We start from the raw sequence: 19,041 nt of genomic DNA, 5'->3' as shown, positions 1-19,041 counted from the left end.
AAAAAACCCGCGGATGCCTATCCAAGTGGCAACAGAACACCATCTGCCCAGCTGACAAGCTCAAGACATGAGGACCAGCTATGACTGGTGAAAACAGGGCCAGGCTATCAGCACAGGGTTACGACTACCTGCAATACGGTCACTGCTCACCTTCGGGCATCGACAGCTTGGTCTTTGAAATAAAGTTTATTCGTTCAATCATGACAGGAAAACCAGCTCAACTTTGCACTTGGGCGTGGTTCACTTTTAAGGAGAAGTTGACAACTTGCCTTCTCTGTGCAGTCTTTTCGGTTTTGGATGTGTAAATGCTGCAGTTTTGTAACAGTACATGTCATTGACCATTTTTGTTGCAGACAATGCACTAGTAGAATTGGCCACAAGACTAGGCAGCACTAGCACTCTTGCAAGTTCTACATAATTAATATACAGAATTACTGAGGCAAGATGTACATAGCAGAAGTGTACATCACAAGTTATGCTGTCGAACAGCACCAGTCAGTCCTCGTAAACAGCCCCTTACCACTCCAAAACGTTGTTTGTTGTTACAACATGGGCGACTTGGAGCATGCTTGTCTTTACTACTTTGGATGAGGAAATAAAATAGGTCCAGAAAAAGCACTCGCGTCACCTCAGACATGAAGTCTAACCTTATGCCATTTAGCACGTTGACGAGGCTGCTAAAGTGCCTCCGAACACATTCAAAGGTCCCAGATTCTTTGCTCATGTTGGTGGGTGTGTCAAGCCTGCATCGACTGTGCACATTGCACTTGCTGTTCGGATCACAAAGTGCTCCAAAATTGAGCAGCAGTGCCTTATTGGCTGGGCCATGCTGCCAATTGGACATTTATATCATTGCCTGTTTGCATCGAATTATAGTTGCAGCAGCATCCATGTGTCATATACTTGGTGCCACCACAACTAACCTGCTCCATGGTGGGTCATTCACCTTCATGTACGAGCTGGAAACATGCGAATGCAGTAGCTTCCCAGTGACCACTGGGTGTGTTCGTCCTGCAGGAGCCGTGTTCAATCAGATGGCTAGGTGCATGGAAAGTGTATAGTAGAATGCCGTGTCACGGTCAGGGTGTACTGGCATGCAGCCCAGCGGAAACGAACAGGTGCCCTGTGTGTCCTAAGAAATGCAGTGCTCAATCATTGAACACTTGGAGCCTATTGCTAACTGCAGATACTAGTGCCTGGTATTATTGTTCTCTGCAAGATTACTACAGGAAATTGGAAATGCAAATTGGGCTAGTTGGATTGGAGGCTAGCCAGCAGTTGTCCTGTGTACTTCATTCTTTGTCTCTTGTGTTAGCTCAGAGTTTGTTTGGGACCATGAATCGTCAGGGGAACTCTGGCACTAGATTTACGGCAGCTTCAAACATGGCAGTTCACCCAGCATGTGATCGATGGGTACAACACATGGATTTGCCTAAGGTTCTTCCTTATGGCTTCAAATGGCTTTGCGAATTTATCGTTTTCAATAATATATTGTGTGGCAAATGCAATGACTTGTGAACGTTAAACACATGTGCAGAGTCTTACCGCCTTCTGTGCTTAGAAATTAAAGTCAATTAAGGCAGATAAATTATAGTCAACAAAGCCACGAGAAGATCTAGACCTACAACCATGATGATTGGGGGCATGTACTAACCATCAAACCCATGGCAGATGGACTGCAGCTCCAGACTTCCCTCTAGTAGTTTTAGTAGGAGAGACTACGCTCGGTATCACAAAAGACAACTAGTGTGCTTACGCAAATATGCATCTCGATGACCAAGAAAAAAAAAAAAACTGCTGCCTGGCCACAGCTACAAGCCAGTCTTTATTCTGAACGCTCAGCACTTTGCTACACAAGCACAACAGCTCCCCATTCGGAGAAAAATTGCAGCCAACAGATCACAATGATGCTACGGACCTTTCAGAGCTGGTCAGCCCACACACACTCGGAAGGAGGTAAAGAAAAATACAATTCCCACCCCGTCATTGCACAATGTCCATCAAAAAGCAGTGTCATCAGATGGGGTACGCTGGGATACTGCAGAAACATCTGCTGTTATCAGGTGGTGCAAACTTGCTTTTGTACAGGCATATTTTATGGTGGCAGGCTCCGCATTAAGGTAAGAGTTTGTGCCACCCAGCACATCATCTTTGCCCTGCAATGCCTTTTAACCCCACCTAACAACTGCTTTTCAAGGCAGGGTTCATTAGTTATGCTAGTAGGTGAAGGAAAAAAGATAAAAAATGGTTTGCTCGGATGAACTTACTGGACGCATTCCATGGCAAGTGCAATAAAATGTTGTTGCAGCTCAATTTTAGTCTTTTGAACTTCATTAGTTCTGGAAGCCTTTTTTCCTCCCCTTACCTTTTCCCTGTTATGCAAATATCAGAAGTTAAAGAATTATTCCAACTACAGCGCAAGTGACTAGGCTAAGGCTTGGTTCAAGAAGAAAGCATTTTACCAACCTCTGGCGTACAAGGGCATATATTTCTATACCGGTGCTGCTGCTGAATCTGCTGCATGCGATGGGACACGCTGAAAAGAAAACACGGCTTCGAATGTTGACTTACCACGACAGCAACCAGCTTTTTATCCCACATACTTCTGCTGAGGATAGACTGTCACTTTTGAAACTTCCCTAAATTGCACTACTGAAAATGCAAGAGCTCATTTCACAATTAATCTTGCTGCTTGCATTAAACCTCCACTTCTTGAAGGCTGTGTATGTTTCTGAGTGCGCATTTCGAGGCCTATCACAAAGCAATGGGAACAACATTGAAGTCTACAGTTTCTGTTTAAACCGCTATCTCTTTAAAATAGGAAGCACAATGCAATACTTGCCTTAGTTACAAGTAGGAAAACTGTGAATCACAGCAACTATTCCTGTCACGTTGCCGTCTCTCTTGCTGCCAAAGTTAAGAAAAAAAAAAGGAAACACTGGCACATTTTTGCAACCAGCAACAAAAAACTTGTCCATGCTTACAATTTGCCTAACTGATTGCCTAAACTGATTTACTATCTCCTCGAATTCAGTACATGTTCATTTTTTACGAACATGAAGGACAAAGCAGGGGCAGCTAATTGTATATTTACTTAGCTTCTGGAGTAATTCACATTATCACATTTTTTGTAAGCTACCCCTTGCATGGACCAGTGCCATAGGGCACAATCCACTAAAGAAGACTCGGCAAGCAGTTTGCTATGTCATCTTCCAATGTGTTGCAACGCTTATTCTCTTTTATTTTGTTCTGATGTTTAAAATCTGGTACTGAAAGTGACAATGTCATAGTTACATTAAAAATCATGAGGCAGCAAAATGGGGTTGAAAGGGAAGATGGAATCGAAAGAAGCGAGTTATGTACAAGGCGCATGATGGTTGTCCGTGGTGCACAGACGAGCATGGCAGGCGAGGTGATAATGACGGCTCGAGCAGTTTTCCAAACATGAAGCTGTGTAGAAAGATGTTGCACTTCTCTGCGGTGTCATCCAAGGCATCCCTTAGAGAGGTGCATAATAAGCCACGTGGCCTGTTTCCACCAGCACGTGGCGACACCTATAGCTCGGCGTCAATTCTGAAATGGTTACGTACACTTCTCGTGAGAAACAACTGCAGAGTTCTTTTTGTGTCTGTACATCTGGAGGAATTAAAAAAAAAAAAAGTAATGGAAGTGGTGCCACTTTTCTTTTTGTTTTCTGGTTTTGGACACTGCGTGCAACACGTCGCCCAAGGTTGTTCGTCCCAGCAGCCCAGTGAGCATCCATAAAACAAGAAAACACCAACCAAATGAGCCACATTACTTATCTACACAAACAATACCTCCAGGGAAATTGGAAAAAAAAAAGGGGGGGGGGGGAGGAGGGGCAACAAGCTCATAGAACAGACATCAGGAAAAACAACAAAAAACAATGCTCTTCAATGCACTGGTGATCCAGTCATCTGCTGGAGAGGATGTACTATGTGACAGCACTGATCAAGTGTTCCTCTGTGGTGGGCAAACTATCATCGTCACACATTCAGTGTCCTGCAGATAGGTGCTATGCCGACGATGCCAGTGAGGCAAGCTCTGTCTCGCCTTCCCTCCGAGGAGACCAATGAAAGACCTTGCACAGCCAAAGGCAATGCTGCAATCTGCACAGCGCTGCAAGGTGAACCGGGTGCTGGGCCTACAGAAAGGCTGTACAGTCTGTGAAAGTTCTGCATTCCAGAGAGTTCCATACTCCTAGTGCGATGACTGATGAGCGCTGCATTGCAGGGCACAACGGTTGCTGTGGTGTGTCTGACGAGGCAAGTACGGAAGGCTTCCCACAATCTCGCACTGCTTTCCTTCGAGGCATGACCTCACAGTCCTGGGGGTTTCTGCCGGCCGAGCACTGGGCTTAGTGTTCCCACTGGTTTCTGCGGCCACCGCCTCTCCAGCCACCACCGGGGGGACCCCCTCGCTGCCGGTACTCGCCGCTACGCCCGCCACCATTCCAGCCGGCCTGCGGTGGAGGCGGTGGGCCCTTCCAATAGGGGTCAGAGGGAGTGTTCCATTGAGGGGGAGGTGGTGGATAGCCCGGCGGCACCACGCCCGGCGGCAGCATGCCGGGGGGCGCCCCATATGCAGAGGGGTCCACGGGGGGTGGTGGTGGCGGGCCGTACATGCCTCCGGGTGGTGGCACCAAGTTTGCTGGTGGTGCCATCCCAGCAGCTGGGTGTGGTGGGGGCATGCCTGCCGGTGGCATACCAGCAGGTGGCATACCAGCAGGTGGCATTCCTGCAGGTGGCATGCCTGTGGGGGGTGGGGCACCATAAACGGGTGGTGGAGGAGGTGCTGCCTGTGCTGCGACAGGCTGCTGCAATTGTGGCTGTTGCACAATGGCACTGGGCGGGGGTGGCACCTCCATCTCCTCAAGCTGCTTGCGTGCCATCTCCATCAGTTCGCTGGCAGACTTTGCACCCAGCTGGCTGCTTGTTGTTGCACTAGATGACGAAGATACTGTTACAAGTGGTGACATGGCGGCGGCAGGGCTTGATGCACTGGCCGACTGCAATGCAGATGACGCAGTCTTTCGCCTCCGTGGGTCCTGAGGCCGCGAGGCATCTTCAACAACCAGCTCGTCCTTGGTGGGTGTGCCTGGGGACCGCGACACTGCTGCTGCAGTTCCAGCTGCCGCCGTGAGCACGCCTGCAGTGCCGGGCAGTGGCGAATCTCCGATGCCTGGAGGTGGTGGCGTGGCACCGGCGCCTTCGGTATCGGACTCTGGCGTTGCATCGCCCGCAAAGTGACGCACGATGGGGTCCTCAGTGAGTGTCTTCTTGGCGCCTAGCGGGCTCTGCGCATGTTGAGGCGACCCAATCGCGGTGGCGGCCGAGGTGCCCAGAGGCCCGGAGGAAGACAGCAGCGTGCCCAGAACGTCGCTGACACTGGAAGCGGTACCGGACGGCGTCTGCTGTGGTGCTGGTGCCTTCACCTTGTTGAGCAACTCCTGCAGGCTTGACGGCAGGCTGCAGCTGCCCGACGACGTTCCGGTGCCACTGAGAAAAGACAGGCCCGTGTCTGTCGGCAGCGAGCTGTCCAAGAAGGGGATGCCCGAAGCCTCGGCAGTCTGCGCTTGGCTCGGGGTGGGAGGTCGCGGAGGAGGGGATGACGATGACTTGCCCATCGACAGCTGGATGGCCTGCAAGCGCTGAAGCTCAATCTGCCGCTTCTGCTCTTCCACCTGTACCACAGAAGAAGAAGCGTGTGACCATCATGGACTTGGGAAGACATGAATACATGACATGGCAACAATGACAAATAATGACAGTGGCAAAAGCAAAGTCTAAACTGGAGTGGTATCTTCGTTTGTGTTTAGTACTTTGAAAGTGGGAAACAGACATCAAAGATACAAGTCAGCACATCACACTACACATGTAAACTCGGACATCTTGACAAACTGGCTAAGCTAAAACATAACCTATACAGCTCAGGAAAAGAAGACCATGCTTATTGTTTGCAGACTACTCGCAATGGTACTCAGAACGGTACTCAAAAACTTTGATAAAGCACTGTTGCAATGAAATTAAAGTGGTTTGGCACGTTCATCCTAGCACACTTAGCTCTGCCAATTTTAATACACAAGAAGACTGCAGAAAATAATGATCATAAAATAAGAAAAGTTGATTTTACATAAGTGCCTATGCACACGCACGCACACACACAAGAGAGAGAGAGAGAAGCAGCAGCTCTGACTAACCGTCTCTATTGTAAATTCAGCCCCAGCAACCTTCAGAGCAGGAACACTACAATTGCAGCTTTCTATGCAATTCTTGGCAATTGGTTGAGGTACAAAATTTGACATGCAAATGCGGGGTAGCAACTGAGAATGGACTTAGTTGTATTGACTCTACACTTTTGGGACTCTATGAATGCTGGCAGATTTAGGGCTACCAAAGAAACATCATGCAATGTTCAAATGGTGGATAGCTCAGGCTTGGTGCACTGATCCGGGCTCATTATCTGGTCACGAGTTTTGTGGTGTTAGCCAAGAAATGAAAGAGGTGGGCCATAAATGAAATGACATACCGATGATGACAAATGGCCAATGACTGACCGCAGCTATAAGCACCGTTACTAGAGGGCAGGGCTTCTTTCATTCCTGCCACGAATCGAGCCATGTAACCTTCGTCACAAAGTCATGAAAAGCGGAGGTACTTTGCCGCCCTTGCTAGTGTTACGGCTCAGCCTCTACAAGGAATGTTTGTCACGTGGCGAAAAATTGACGCAAAGTTTTTCGACTGTCGTTGACATTCTTCAACAAGGCTATTTCGAATGGAAAACGAAAACATACGCACAAGTGTGCTCTGTGCAAAACCTCCTCCTTTCTCACGCAGTGTGGCAGCGTGAGCAACATTCGACACGTGATGGGGCCGGCTTGTCTGTGAAAGTGCATCATGCTTGGACACGACAATTGCACACGCATAGGCTGAAGGTTGCTTCCCTCCCTTGGGCAAATGTGTTACCAGGAGTAAGCTCCTTTACCTGGAGGAGGTATTGAAGTGTCACACTTTGCCAGCAGAGAGCCTTCACCTTTTGTTCACAAGCAAGAGGTGACCACTTCTTTATGTAACTATAATTAAACATGCCGTTTTTAAAAAAATTTTATGCCACCTCGTCACTGCCTGGGCCCTGCTATTGGAGAGCCCCAAGAAACAGTGCATGGCCTTTGTAGGGCAGCTGCATCACACGTGTGCAATTTTGTTGCCCTTGGAACCAAGGCTCACCTCTTGCGTGAGTTCCACAAGCAGACGCTTTTGGTGCTCCAGGTTGGCATTGGAGGCCAGCGAGGCAAGCACGGATGTCGTGACGGCAGCTGGGTTGGCGCCTGCAGAGATGCGCTCGATCAGCTCGCTCACGGCCTGTCCCGACACCCTCGGTGGAGGCGGCGGAGGAGGCTCTGCAGAAGGCGGTGTGGTGCCTGCAATGCCCACCTGCAGCAGAGGGTGCATACACAGGTTCATACGACGCCTGTGTTACCTCTAAACCCTAGAAAATATACTGGCAAGCGCCAGCGTGCCCTGAACAATTTAAATTTACAGTTTTGGATAGCAGCTCTTAGGCGCCCGTTGCTGTGGTGAGCATCGGCGTCAGGATCCTACCTCGTAACTCAGCGAATGTGGAGCGGAGTGGGGGATAAAAAAGTGGTGAGAGCAAAGGGAGCACTAGGAGGAAAGTGGAGGAGGAGGGTGTGGCGAAAGCATGAGAAGTGTAGTGCCGAGCGTGAGGGGCTTTGCAGCGATCGTGGCTACGATACGGCGCCAGAGTAGCACGCATTATCTGTATGGAAACAAAGTGCTGCATGAGCGGACGTCGGTCTCCGGCGGCTGCAGTGAATTGCGCCCATGCGTCACCCATGCTTCCTCTCGCGATCTCCCGATTAGCAAGGCAGTTGCGCCACAGTTCGCTCCGTTTACAACGTGGCGCACAAAGACAGATTGTCCACAACAGCCAATATATCGCGAAATGAAAACACGTAACATATTTACTCAAATCTAGGCTGGCCCCGATTCTGAGCCGACCACCGAAAGTCCAAAAAAGAAGAAAAAGAAGAAAAGAGCCTTGAATGTAGGTCGAACAAAAAAGCGAGGACAGCGTTCACAAAATGAAAACAGCATTTATTGAAGATAAACATGCCAAGCTCATCCTACGTCACTAGCTTCCTTATAGCTGTCATCTCCTTGTTGTGGCACACACAAATGCATGTCCCATTGCCTCTTCCAATGACAGGCATTTTTCTCATTGATGGCGAAGTCCTGCTGGGCCTGAACGTCTTATGATGCCTCTGCAGCTAGCACAACCTTTCGTTTGAAAGCGGCACTATAGTGGCATCGCCTATTTGCTGCCATTGTGAATGATAATGCCACGCCACTAGTATACTCCAGTTGGCTACTGGTGCAGCTGGTAGTGGCTGTGATACTGACTTTTCTAGATGGTGCTAGCTATGCACCATATTTATCAATTTCAATTAAAAACTGGCACGTTTTTAAAAATCCTAGAATGTAAGTCGACCCTAGAGCATGGTACATAAATATTTGAAAAAAAAAAAAGCGCTATGAGCCTAGATTTGAATAAATACAGTGCAGTCCACTTATAACGATACCACATATAACGATATATCGGTTATAACGATGGGTCGACATGAGAGTGTCATTTTATGCATTAGGTCTATGGGGAAAAAAACCATTTATAACGATAGGTTATTCACCGCATATCGGATATAACGATCAAAATTTTGCAGTCTGGACGGCGTTTTCCGTGCCAAATAATCGTAACGTTTGCGTTGCTTAGTTCCCTGAAACGAACGATGTCGAGACGAGGCGATGTTTACCTCCGTAAGTTCGTATCTGCCGCCACTACCGCGCAGCGCGTCTCGCCCCGCCCGCGCACGAGTAGGCGCAGCCAACGTTGGCGCAGCGCGCCACAAGATGGCGCTAGCTGCTTCATGCGCGTCGGCCACAGTCGCTCCGAAAGAGAGAGAAAGAAAAAAAGAAGCGACAAGCAAAGCGGCGCGGTGGCGCCCGTCCCGCGTCTCTCTCGCGATAGCAGGCTGACGCCACCGAAGCAGCGTCCAACCAACGGTTCAACCCAGTTCGAAGATGGCGCCGACAAAGCGCAAAGCTGTGTCGCTTGACACGAAGATGGATATTTTGCAGGACTCTCGATGCGGCTTCAAGGTGAGCGCCCTCGTGAAGAAGTATGAGCTCGTCCAGTTAACGATATCAACCATCTTGAAAACCGGGAGCACCGCGATTGTGAAGGCAGGAGCTATCAGCGGCCATTCCGATCAGCGGAAAAGGGGTTAGAGACCCCTTGTACGCCGATGTTGAAGAGGCGCCTTGCCAGTGGTTCATCACCAATGGCTTAAAGAAGGCGGGCTTTGTGCGTAAGGACGAACTTCCCCAACCCGCTGAGACCGACCCGGTGGAAGTCGCTGACATAACCGAGCTCTGGGAGCTCGTTCCTACTGGTGACACAGGTGGTGTGTCGAAGGAGGAGTTTTTGACTGCAGACAGTGCTGCCTCGTTCTGCGATGAGGTCACCGACGAGGCGATCGCCGAAGATGTGCTGTCTCAACAGACGCAAAGTTGTGCGACGGTGGCGACGGCATCAGCGACAGTGACAACGAGATCGACAGTGGCTCCTTGACCTCGACCACGATGTCCATGCAAAGTGCACTGTCGTCGATCGACTCCTTAATTGATTTTATGCATGCTAAAGGATTGCCGCCAGTGTTCGCGCAGCAGCTGGAATCCATGCACACCGCGGTTGTGAAGCTGAAGCTGCCGCAAAAGCAAGTGCAGATTTCGGACTACTTCGGCGCGCCTAATCCTTGACACGGTCATTGGCGCTAGAAATAAAGTTTGTTTTTCACGGCCTACTGTATACATCATCTATTCTTTAGAGCAAGTAGCGAATTCGAGTTCAGAGCTGCAAAGGTAAAGAGCGCAAACGCGTTTTAAAATTTTTTTTTTTTTTGATAACTGCAGTCCAGATATAGCGATCATCGGTTATAACGATCATATTTTTCGTCTATATTGATATCGTTATAAGTGGACTGCACTGTATGGTATATGTACAGCTGCGCTCAAATTTCGCATTAGGGAGTACCGTTAGCGTCGGTTAATTTTTTTATTGTTTTCGGCATTCATGAAACGAACACATCATGGTTAAGGCCAAACTACATGTACGTTTGACGGCGTGAGAAAACTCCCACCCATGCACCTCACGCATGAAGGTCAGATCATATGCCTCAAAGCACAGAGCGAGCACAGGTATCTAATGTTTACACACGCTAAGAAAAAGTGTTGTCCAACATGGCGGTACCCATGGCCCCCACCTACAGCGTGAATTCTCGGGATGGCTACGTTTTCACACATGTTGATCGCCAGAAGCTACTGAAATGAGTACTCCCTTTTTCTGAACTCACCTGAAACGTTACTTATGAGCACAGAGTGCATTCAGTTTGCGAGATCGTTCTGCAATTCTGGTGCCTTTAGGCCTAAGGAGACGTGTTCGCATAAGAACAGGATTATGGTGGCTAGAGGAGTAGGGGTGTCGACCGACCAGTATGAAGCGTAGTTCACCACTTCTCCGCATCACGAAGAAAAAGTGGCGCTGTGTTCACTACAACGGTTTTCAGCAGCGCATGTTGTCTGCTACTTGTAGCAACAGCGCGCAAAAAATAAAGCATACAGAGTGAAAAACTGTCACTGTAGCATTCAGTTTGTGCAATGAGGAGATGCAGGTATCTGTTACTGCGTGTTTGCAAGTTGCAAAAGGTAAGCGGCATGGTTAGTGGAAGCTCATCTCCGATGGTGAATAAGCGAAGACTGCACCAAATAGCGGCGATATTTCTGCTTCAGAGAAGATCAACAAGCACCCTTACTTCTTTGTTCTGAACCATAAATCATAGGGGCCTAAAGCATCATTGTTCTCAGCGCCAACAACAACAGCAGCTGGCACCACTATGGGCAAAGGGCGCTTTTAGGAACAGTTCCACAAGTGCGATTTCACCCATGTTGTGGACAAAGTAATGTATACCAAAGATGCAGTAATGTATGGTGCTTGCGCTCATCTCCATAATGTGATGACCGAGAAAATAAGAGAGAACATTTCTTGGGGCTGAACACTGTGCGAATTATGACGTCAAGATTTCCGTGTTGGCACTTGCAGAGCTTGTCACCATGTATGTGTTGCATCACGCTCAGTCACTGGATCTGACAGTGGAAGGTTCCATGGCTGCTGCCTTTTCTGTTTGAGCGAAATTAGTTTTTAACATCACGCTCAATAAAGCTGCCTTGAGTTTGTGTTCCCGTATGTTAAACTAAAGTCTTGAGTGGACGCACACGAAAACGTCCTGCAAAGGTGCTCGCATTTAATATAAGTAAGGCAACAAATGCTGTTCTAAAACTGTCTATCTTCTCCAGACAAATATCGGCGCTCTGGCTGCCTCTGAAAAATACGAAATGTCTGCCAAGGAGAAAATGTAAGCGAAGTGGACGTGCGCGAGCTCTCACACGCCGGCAAGTGTACGTGTAGCTTGGCCTTTAGAGGCCAGATTTTCGGGCACTAAAAGTGCGAGTATTAGGTGCCTAAAAAAGGCATTTAAAGCCTTATTTCAGGCACCATAGGGGCCGATATAGGCACTATAAACTGTTCACAAACTGCGACTCATTCTCTGTATTGAATGTTCACTGCAGATTTTCACGGTAAGAAACCTAAAGTAGCATTCCCTTGTGAAGAAACGACCTTGCCGTGCAAGCCATCAATTTCCCAGGGCTTTGTGAGCCAATTCGGAGAGTATGAGCGCTCAACCACACGGTAACCTCCCATAGCTTGTTTATCTGTGGTCGTGTCATCTGCTGGGGAGTGAAGACAACGTACACATGCAGTTACAAAGTTGGTTGTAAGCAGTATTGTTTAAATAAGAGCCAGTCATTAATTCCTTTTTTTTAGGGAAAGCATTCACGGCTCATCTTCAAGTTTCATGGAGTGGTAAAGTGCATTGACCATGATAATAAAACTTCCCTGAGGGAACATTAACACATTATTTTGCTTACCACTAGGAGGAAAATGCGGCACCAGTTTTCTATAAACCACTTCTTGTAACATTGCCTGCTGATCTACTTGCTATTGCCCTCCCGCTGTTCTTTTAAAAATGTGCATGAAATGCGTCTTCAACTCCTCATTATCAAGAGCAGCAGGTGACCCGCTTTTTCTGGTAGTTACACTGAGGTGCATGTTCTCAAAGGGTTTAGTGAATTCGAACTAAATATCTTTATTGGTTAGTGTAATACAATAACACATGAATCTCTGAATGATGTTCAGGTTAGTGACCAACCTAGCATCAGTCACATGGTTGTTGCCTTCTCTGGAGACGCATCCAAGCAACTGTGCTTTAACCACGAACTCAACCTTCTTTGATTGCAGACTGAGCATGGAGGCATCGTAGTCACAGGTGCTGAGCATATCTCCAGGATGATTTCTCACATAAAAAGGCCACGTTCGCTGTCTGTCTGGCTTTACACGTTTATAAGGCGGGATTTCAGCTGTTCAACAAAGCCATCCACTGAACGCCATGGCACAGAATAAGTAAGAGAACTGAAATGCTATGCTGAAGCCGAGGTGCTAAATAAGGACCGAATTCAAAACAAGCGAATTATCATTTCGCTTGTTTTGTGAATACTTTCATAGCTTTCATGCAAAATAATGAGTCACTATCGAGAGGGACTATATTTTTTACCTAAATAAAATGCGTTATCATTTACTTCTGTATCATATGTATTAGAAGCACTTATTTAGAATCTAATGAAGTGTTGAAACATTCCTCCGCAATTTACTTTGATTCGATTTGTACTTAAGATTTAAAATATTTGTACCACCTTATAAATTTGCACAGAATTTACATAGATCATAGAAGACACTCCAAAACCTGGAAAAATGGGCACTGCTGAGAACTTCTTGGCACCCTTACGGACAGGTTGGGTCTTAACCAGGTGTTGCGTTAACTAAGCTGGCACTCGTGCCTACCTCATTCTCCTCGGGGTCGTAGGGCACATCCTCGTCGTCTGCCAACGGCGTCCTTTCCTCTGCAACAGATGATGCGGACGATGTCTGTTGAAGCCGGGCTTGCCTTGGCCGTTTCTCCAAAGGTGGCGTGTACGAGGGTTCGTAAGGCTCCTCGTCATCCGAGTGGGCACCCACAGAGGTCTCTGCCAGCGGAGGCGTCAGCGACACTGCCTCCGAGCGATCGGACCACGACAACCTGCACAGCAGATGCGCTAAATCTGTCAGCCCTGGTCAAATACCTTGGGTGCAAGCAGCTCCACATGAACACTGCTAAAGAGAATGCACAAGTGTAGATCCCGCAGCCTTGCAGCAGAGGACAGTAGAAACATGAAGCTTGACAAGCTTGTCACTGTAGCTATCAATTCACACAAAGGAAGTGCTGTTCTTTATCTGAGAACACCAATGATGGTGCACTGAAGAGCATGAGCCAAAGCAGGCTATTACTGAAAATGCATCCCCTAGCTTCTCCTTTGCCAAAGTTTGCACTGTTCAATTTTTAGAGGGGCTTAAAGGCTCAACGTTATCTCTGCAGCTAAGAAGTGCGGCTCCTGTGAGAAATGGGATGCACCGTCCTTGTTTGACTTTTCAGCTGGTTTTTTTTTTCTGGCATACATAAGCATAACAATCACGTAACACATTTCAGGCACAATCACTCCCATGAGAACTAAGCCCCACAAGTGTTTGCTCTCAATGCCCAAGCCGTTTACAATACTTTGCTGACAAGCCCCAGTCTTAACGCCTACGAGTCCAAGGAGGGAGGGCAGTGTGTTGTCAAAAGCAGAAGGCCCCAGCTGCTCACAAAGAGCACTGCTGTGCACTTGCCTGGATTTGCCAGAGGGCGGCCTGAGGCGGTTCTTGTGTCGCACTATGATGCCCAAAAGCATGTGTGGCCGACCGGACTGCAGACCTGTGAAGAAAGGTCGACACAACAGACAAGATGAGAACATCAGTTTCTCTACGCTCTTTCTTGTTTGAATTGACCCTTTTGCGTGCTGCTGGGAAATTTAACCCTTTCTCTACCACTGACTCGTGTAATTGTCATACCAATATAGCAGATGCTGAGCACGTCTGTCAGTGTGCTTCTAGTTGCAGTTTTTTCAATATTAGATGGCCGAACTTGCCAAGAGACAGTTTTAGTTTAGCACGTTAAGCGCAACAGTGGTTTCGAAATGCACATGCACAGAACGCTAAAGGAGCTATACTGTTCAGCGTATACATGCTACTTTTCAGGTTTAACGTTACCTGCTTTGTGTGGCTTACGTAAATAGCATGGCAACATGGCAGCAGTGCCAGCAGTCAGCTTTGAACTGAATTTGGTGTTGCTGTTGCAGAATTTACTTCGTTTGTAGCAAATGAGTGTACAGAACGGCTTTAGCTAAGTTTCAGGCCGCTTTTACAACAGTGTATTATGGATAGCTTAGTGAAGTTTTTGAGATCACTTCTCATTTTGAACGTTTTGAGGCCTAACAAGAAAACCTTCTGGGATGGAAGCGCCACCTATCGCTGAGGTCGAGAATTGGGCGTGATGGCACACGGTCTTGAAGATCGGACATTCCAAAGTCATGGACAGCAGGCTTGTACCAATTTTGTCGCGGATCGCCAGGCATGGAAAGTACAAATAAAATGTGCTCCAGGGTGTCATTGTGCTGCTTCTAGCACTTTTTGCACGCACATGAAAAGCTTGGCAAATATATAAAGTCAATTACGCACACCATGAATGCGAAATTTAAATCGTATGTGAATAGCATTCCAGGGACGTAAACAACGCTACACTAAACCTCCCCGCAAATTTCGTTTGTAGAATGGTAATGGTATTTCCCTTAACCCTGCTATTATGCTAACGTTAAACAAAAAATGTCCTATGTTAGTTTCTTTATTATGGGCTCCTTGAACACTTGCATGTGAGACACTGTTGCCAACATGGTGCATTTCTGTTACACGAAATAGTAATAACATACACACACACACAATTAAGGATGTCATCACACCTAGTGTGGCTCAAGAACTATACCAACAAAAGATAACTGAAGATATCTGAAGTCGTTGCTACAATGTGCACCATTGCTTGCTACAGTCAAGACAGGGAGCAATAAACACAGTCTTGAGAAAACAGCTTTCGCCATCTCTGTGACAGCTGCTAACCGGTCATCCACATGGGATTCCAGTGTATGTGGCCTGCCCAAACATTCCCCTGGTTTGCTGTTGAACCAATGTGCACACCCACGACCATGAGAGTGGTGTTTCTGTTCTCTCTGTTACCCTCGGTTTGGCCAATCGAAGCTTCACAGCAAAGTACGCAATAGCACGAGCCACTAGGCACCGGGCGGCCATCGTAATGCAGCAGCGATGTGCTGGTGAACGGCAGCCGTCAGAGCATCAGCATGTGAAGCAGACGACGGGACGAAGGTGCTCAGTGCTTCGAGTGCTTTCGCACTGCAGGTCTTAAGGGCTGGCGTACCGGAAAACGCATTTTCATGTGTCTGCTTTTGAGAAAGGTGCTCACTTGTGTGAGGCATCGCGGCATCTGGTGTACATAGAGCAGGAAACGACCGCAAATTGCGATGCAAATGCACCATGTGAACAGAGCTTACCGCGGCAAGGCAAGACGGTGAACTCCAAAAGTTATATTCCAGATGTTATTTTGTTGTGCATGTTAACATTTTCGCATGTCTAATTAAATCATGTAAAAAGGCGAAGAACACAAAAGTCATGAACAAAAAAATGAGACGTAATCTCCCTTTTCCTGTTTCTTGTTCTGCTTTGCCGATTGCACATGTGCCAGTAAGTTCCAGTTCACTGTCTGTTGCAATTCTTTTTATCTTTGCAATACTTTGCCATTTTTAATGTCTTATAATCTAGCCCAATATACAGTCATGGTCCATTTCACACAGCTTAGCGCGACGAGAGCAGTCGGTGGCGGCGAATGTGAACATGCCCCTGCGTTTGCGTTCTCCGTCACTGCCCAGCAAACAATCACGTACTACGCGGAACTAGAGTTGGGAAGCGAGTGGAAGGAAAATACACCCTATAAAGAAAAGGCTGATACATTGATAAGACAGCAAACTGACAACTACGAATCAGAGTTTGCCTTTGGTGCTGAAGTTCCGGAGCCATTACACCCGTGGAGGTGAAGACAGGCAATTCACATGGGACACGAAGCTCTTGAGTATGAACGGCTCTTTTATGTTAGAACAACTATTCCATAGCAAAGCAGCGTCGGAAATGTACGTACAGTGCTCAGCGATTGAAGCGCAATACTCAAAGTGCCCGGCCGCAGCTGCTTTTTTTTTCTCTTTTTTTTTCCGCACCACAGATGAGCGCTAGGTGATTGCCGTGGGACCGAATGCAGTCACAATGCATCCCGAAGGTTCTTACTTTCACTGTACCCCACGATGCATCAGTTTGGCACCCCCAGTGCTTACAGTTGGTGCAAAAAGCGCCGGTGACCATGTGTTTTGAGTATCACATTTCTATTTCTGAGCACTGCATGTGCTGTTGCCTACAGACCACACATATACAGTCTTTCCACCTGAAAAATGCGATACCAGGATGAAAAACGATTAAAGTGAATAGCCTAACCAGCTTCAGTCATGCTTAAGTAACTGTTTGTGCACTCAGAAACGCAACATGTTTGAGCAGATTTGGTTTTACGTGGTATTTCGGTAACGAAAACGGAAAAAATGATGAAACATCCTAAATTGACGCAGCTGGCAGCAGTGCCTGCTGCGCCCGGCCCGGTTGTCACATGCCATTACCTTCGCTGCGCTGTCACAAAGGCGCCACTGGTCCAAACTCATCCTGCGTCCGGTGCCAATGAACTCATCCAAAGCAATTCCTCAGTAGGCCTCAAAGACCTTTGACCTTTGCCAAGTTGTTCACTTCTTAAGCCGATATTTTAATACTTTATGAAGTTAACACACACTTGGCAAACATCGGGAGGGAGAGTGCGTGAGCATCTTGCTTTCCGAATGTTGGCTTACGCTTTCGTTGTTCGCCAACGCCGCGCTTTGGTCAGCGGTCGTCTGCTCGGTGAGGTGGGAGCACCAACTGAACACGTCCTACTCGGTGATGTAGGAGGCAAAGCAAACATTCTGAAAGCGAGAAGCTTGCATAATCTCACCCCACAGAGAAGCAGCAGTGCACAAATGTTCGAGTAGGAAAATCAAATTGAATACTGACCTGTCAGTGCAACTAAACTTTTGTATGCCTAGTACTCAAACTGCAATGAATTCAGTCACTGAACAGGATTTAAACGTTGGAAGCAGGAGCTGTGTGAAAATGTATCCACTGGCCCAAGAATTTTACTAAGGGAATGCTTGCACCATTTGCATGCAGGAACCAAGTTTTTGCAGGTGGTCTATTTACTTTGGCACAGCCGCATCTCGCTCCCTTTACCGCATCTCGCTCCCACAGCTCCCTTTATCAAATTCAACTGAATTCTGGGGCTTTACATGCGGAAACCGTGATGCAATCATGAGGCACGCCGTAGTGGGGGACTCTATTATTAATTTTGGCCACCAGGATCTTTAACATGCCCCCAATGCATGGGACACGGGCATTTTTGCCTTTTGCCCCACCGAAATGTGGCTGCCGGGGCCGGGATTTGATCCAGCGACCTCGCGCTTAGCACCACAACACCACAGCCACCAAGTCACTGCAGCTGGTCAGCTCACCTTACTTGAATTCTTCTACCTCGTCGTAAACGTGTATAAAGCACTGGCTTTTTAAGTCAAAAATAGTGACACATTGACAAGCTTATGTTGAACAACTACTTATGGAGGGTCGCGGCTTTCACATAGCGAAAAATGGCCAGAAAAACGATTTCTTGAAAATCACATTTTCAGTTAACTTTTTTTCTATCTGATTCTGAAATATCATCACTGTAGACCACGTAGAAGTGCTCTAAATAATTTGTTTTATCGGTCAAGGTGGCGAAAAATTTTGAGGAAATCAAGAAAGAACAGCGTTTTCCAAGCCACAATATCTCTGGAACGGCGCAACCGAGGTCTTGTCAGAAAGCGCATTTCTCAGTCTTCAAATTTGCCGCTTCAGCTATCTCCTCCACACAGAAACAAGCACACAAAAAGCAAATGATTGAAGGTCGTGCTGGAGTCTGTGATTGGCTGCGCCCGCCCTGTGACTCCAGCGCAGTTTGCTATTGGTCCGAAGCTTGCATCGTCTGCTTGACTCTTTGCAAGTCGCGAGTCTGGACAGCCTCCACTTGCCGTAATCTCGACGTGTCAAAGCGGGCACTACACGGACATCGCAATAGCATGGCCGATCTCTCTGTCTGTGGATGTCTCAGGCTTGCGGCTAAGCATTACGAGGACTGGTGACACGGACTTCGTGACCAAGATTCGCGCCTGGAATCCTCGGACATGCGGCTAAGCCTTTTAGCACTCAGTGTTTCGGAATTCGGGACCAAGCACATTGCACACGCCATCCTTGGACTGAACCTAAGCACATCCCGCGTGAACTTCTCGGACCCTCACCTAAAGATTTCATGCATCGGCGCCTCCAACTGCGCGACTAAGACCATCGAGCATCGACTCCTCGAGCCCGCGGCTCGGCATTTCACACATCGGCCCCTCGGTCTTCCAACCAAGCACATTGAGCACTGACCCTATTATTACATTGTCACGATATCTCGTAACAATGTATATCATACCACCCCTTCACGAAGAGAACCTCATCATGAGCTCCTGTTCACTAGTCCCCTTGGGCTGGCACAGACACCTGGGTGCAGAAGTGATCGTGGCATTATCCAAAAGCACAAGCTGGAAAGCACCTAGCAACTGCACATCTATCAGTAGCTCTCTGATCCTAAGTTCCACAGCCATTGTCAAGGGAAGATGCCTTGGAAGCCTGCCGAGAGCCTTCATTTAGTAACATCTTCGATTCTACCAAAGGAAAAAAAAAATGCTTCACTGATTGCACTGGAGGCTCCCA

The 19,041-nt window shown here is 47.7% G+C and overlaps 1 protein-coding gene across 3 annotated transcripts in view; it reads right to left on the bottom strand.

Annotated features, from left to right (window-relative positions):
- Positions 1 to 1,806: 1,806 nt before the first annotated feature.
- Positions 1,807 to 19,041, bottom strand: part of pps (protein partner of snf) — a 136,648-nt gene continuing 119,413 nt past the window's right edge. For all 3 annotated transcript variants that reach the window (XM_050177883.3, XM_050177884.3, XM_050177885.3), the window contains 4 exons: positions 13,915 to 13,999; positions 13,054 to 13,288; positions 7,248 to 7,454; positions 1,807 to 5,704 (listed from right to left, as the gene is read on the bottom strand). In XM_050177883.3, coding sequence (XP_050033840.1) covers positions 4,379 to 5,704; positions 7,248 to 7,454; positions 13,054 to 13,288; positions 13,915 to 13,999 — 1,853 coding nt within the window. In that variant the 3' untranslated portion in view covers positions 1,807 to 4,378. The remainder of the gene's footprint in view (positions 5,705 to 7,247; positions 7,455 to 13,053; positions 13,289 to 13,914; positions 14,000 to 19,041) is intronic.

Source organism: Dermacentor andersoni, chromosome 4 (assembly GCF_023375885.2).
Source record: "Dermacentor andersoni chromosome 4, qqDerAnde1_hic_scaffold, whole genome shotgun sequence".
Classification (NCBI taxonomy): domain Eukaryota; kingdom Metazoa; phylum Arthropoda; class Arachnida; order Ixodida; family Ixodidae; genus Dermacentor; species Dermacentor andersoni.
The sequence above is the reverse complement of the archived record's forward strand: the minus strand, read 5'-3'. Positions and strand labels throughout refer to the sequence as shown.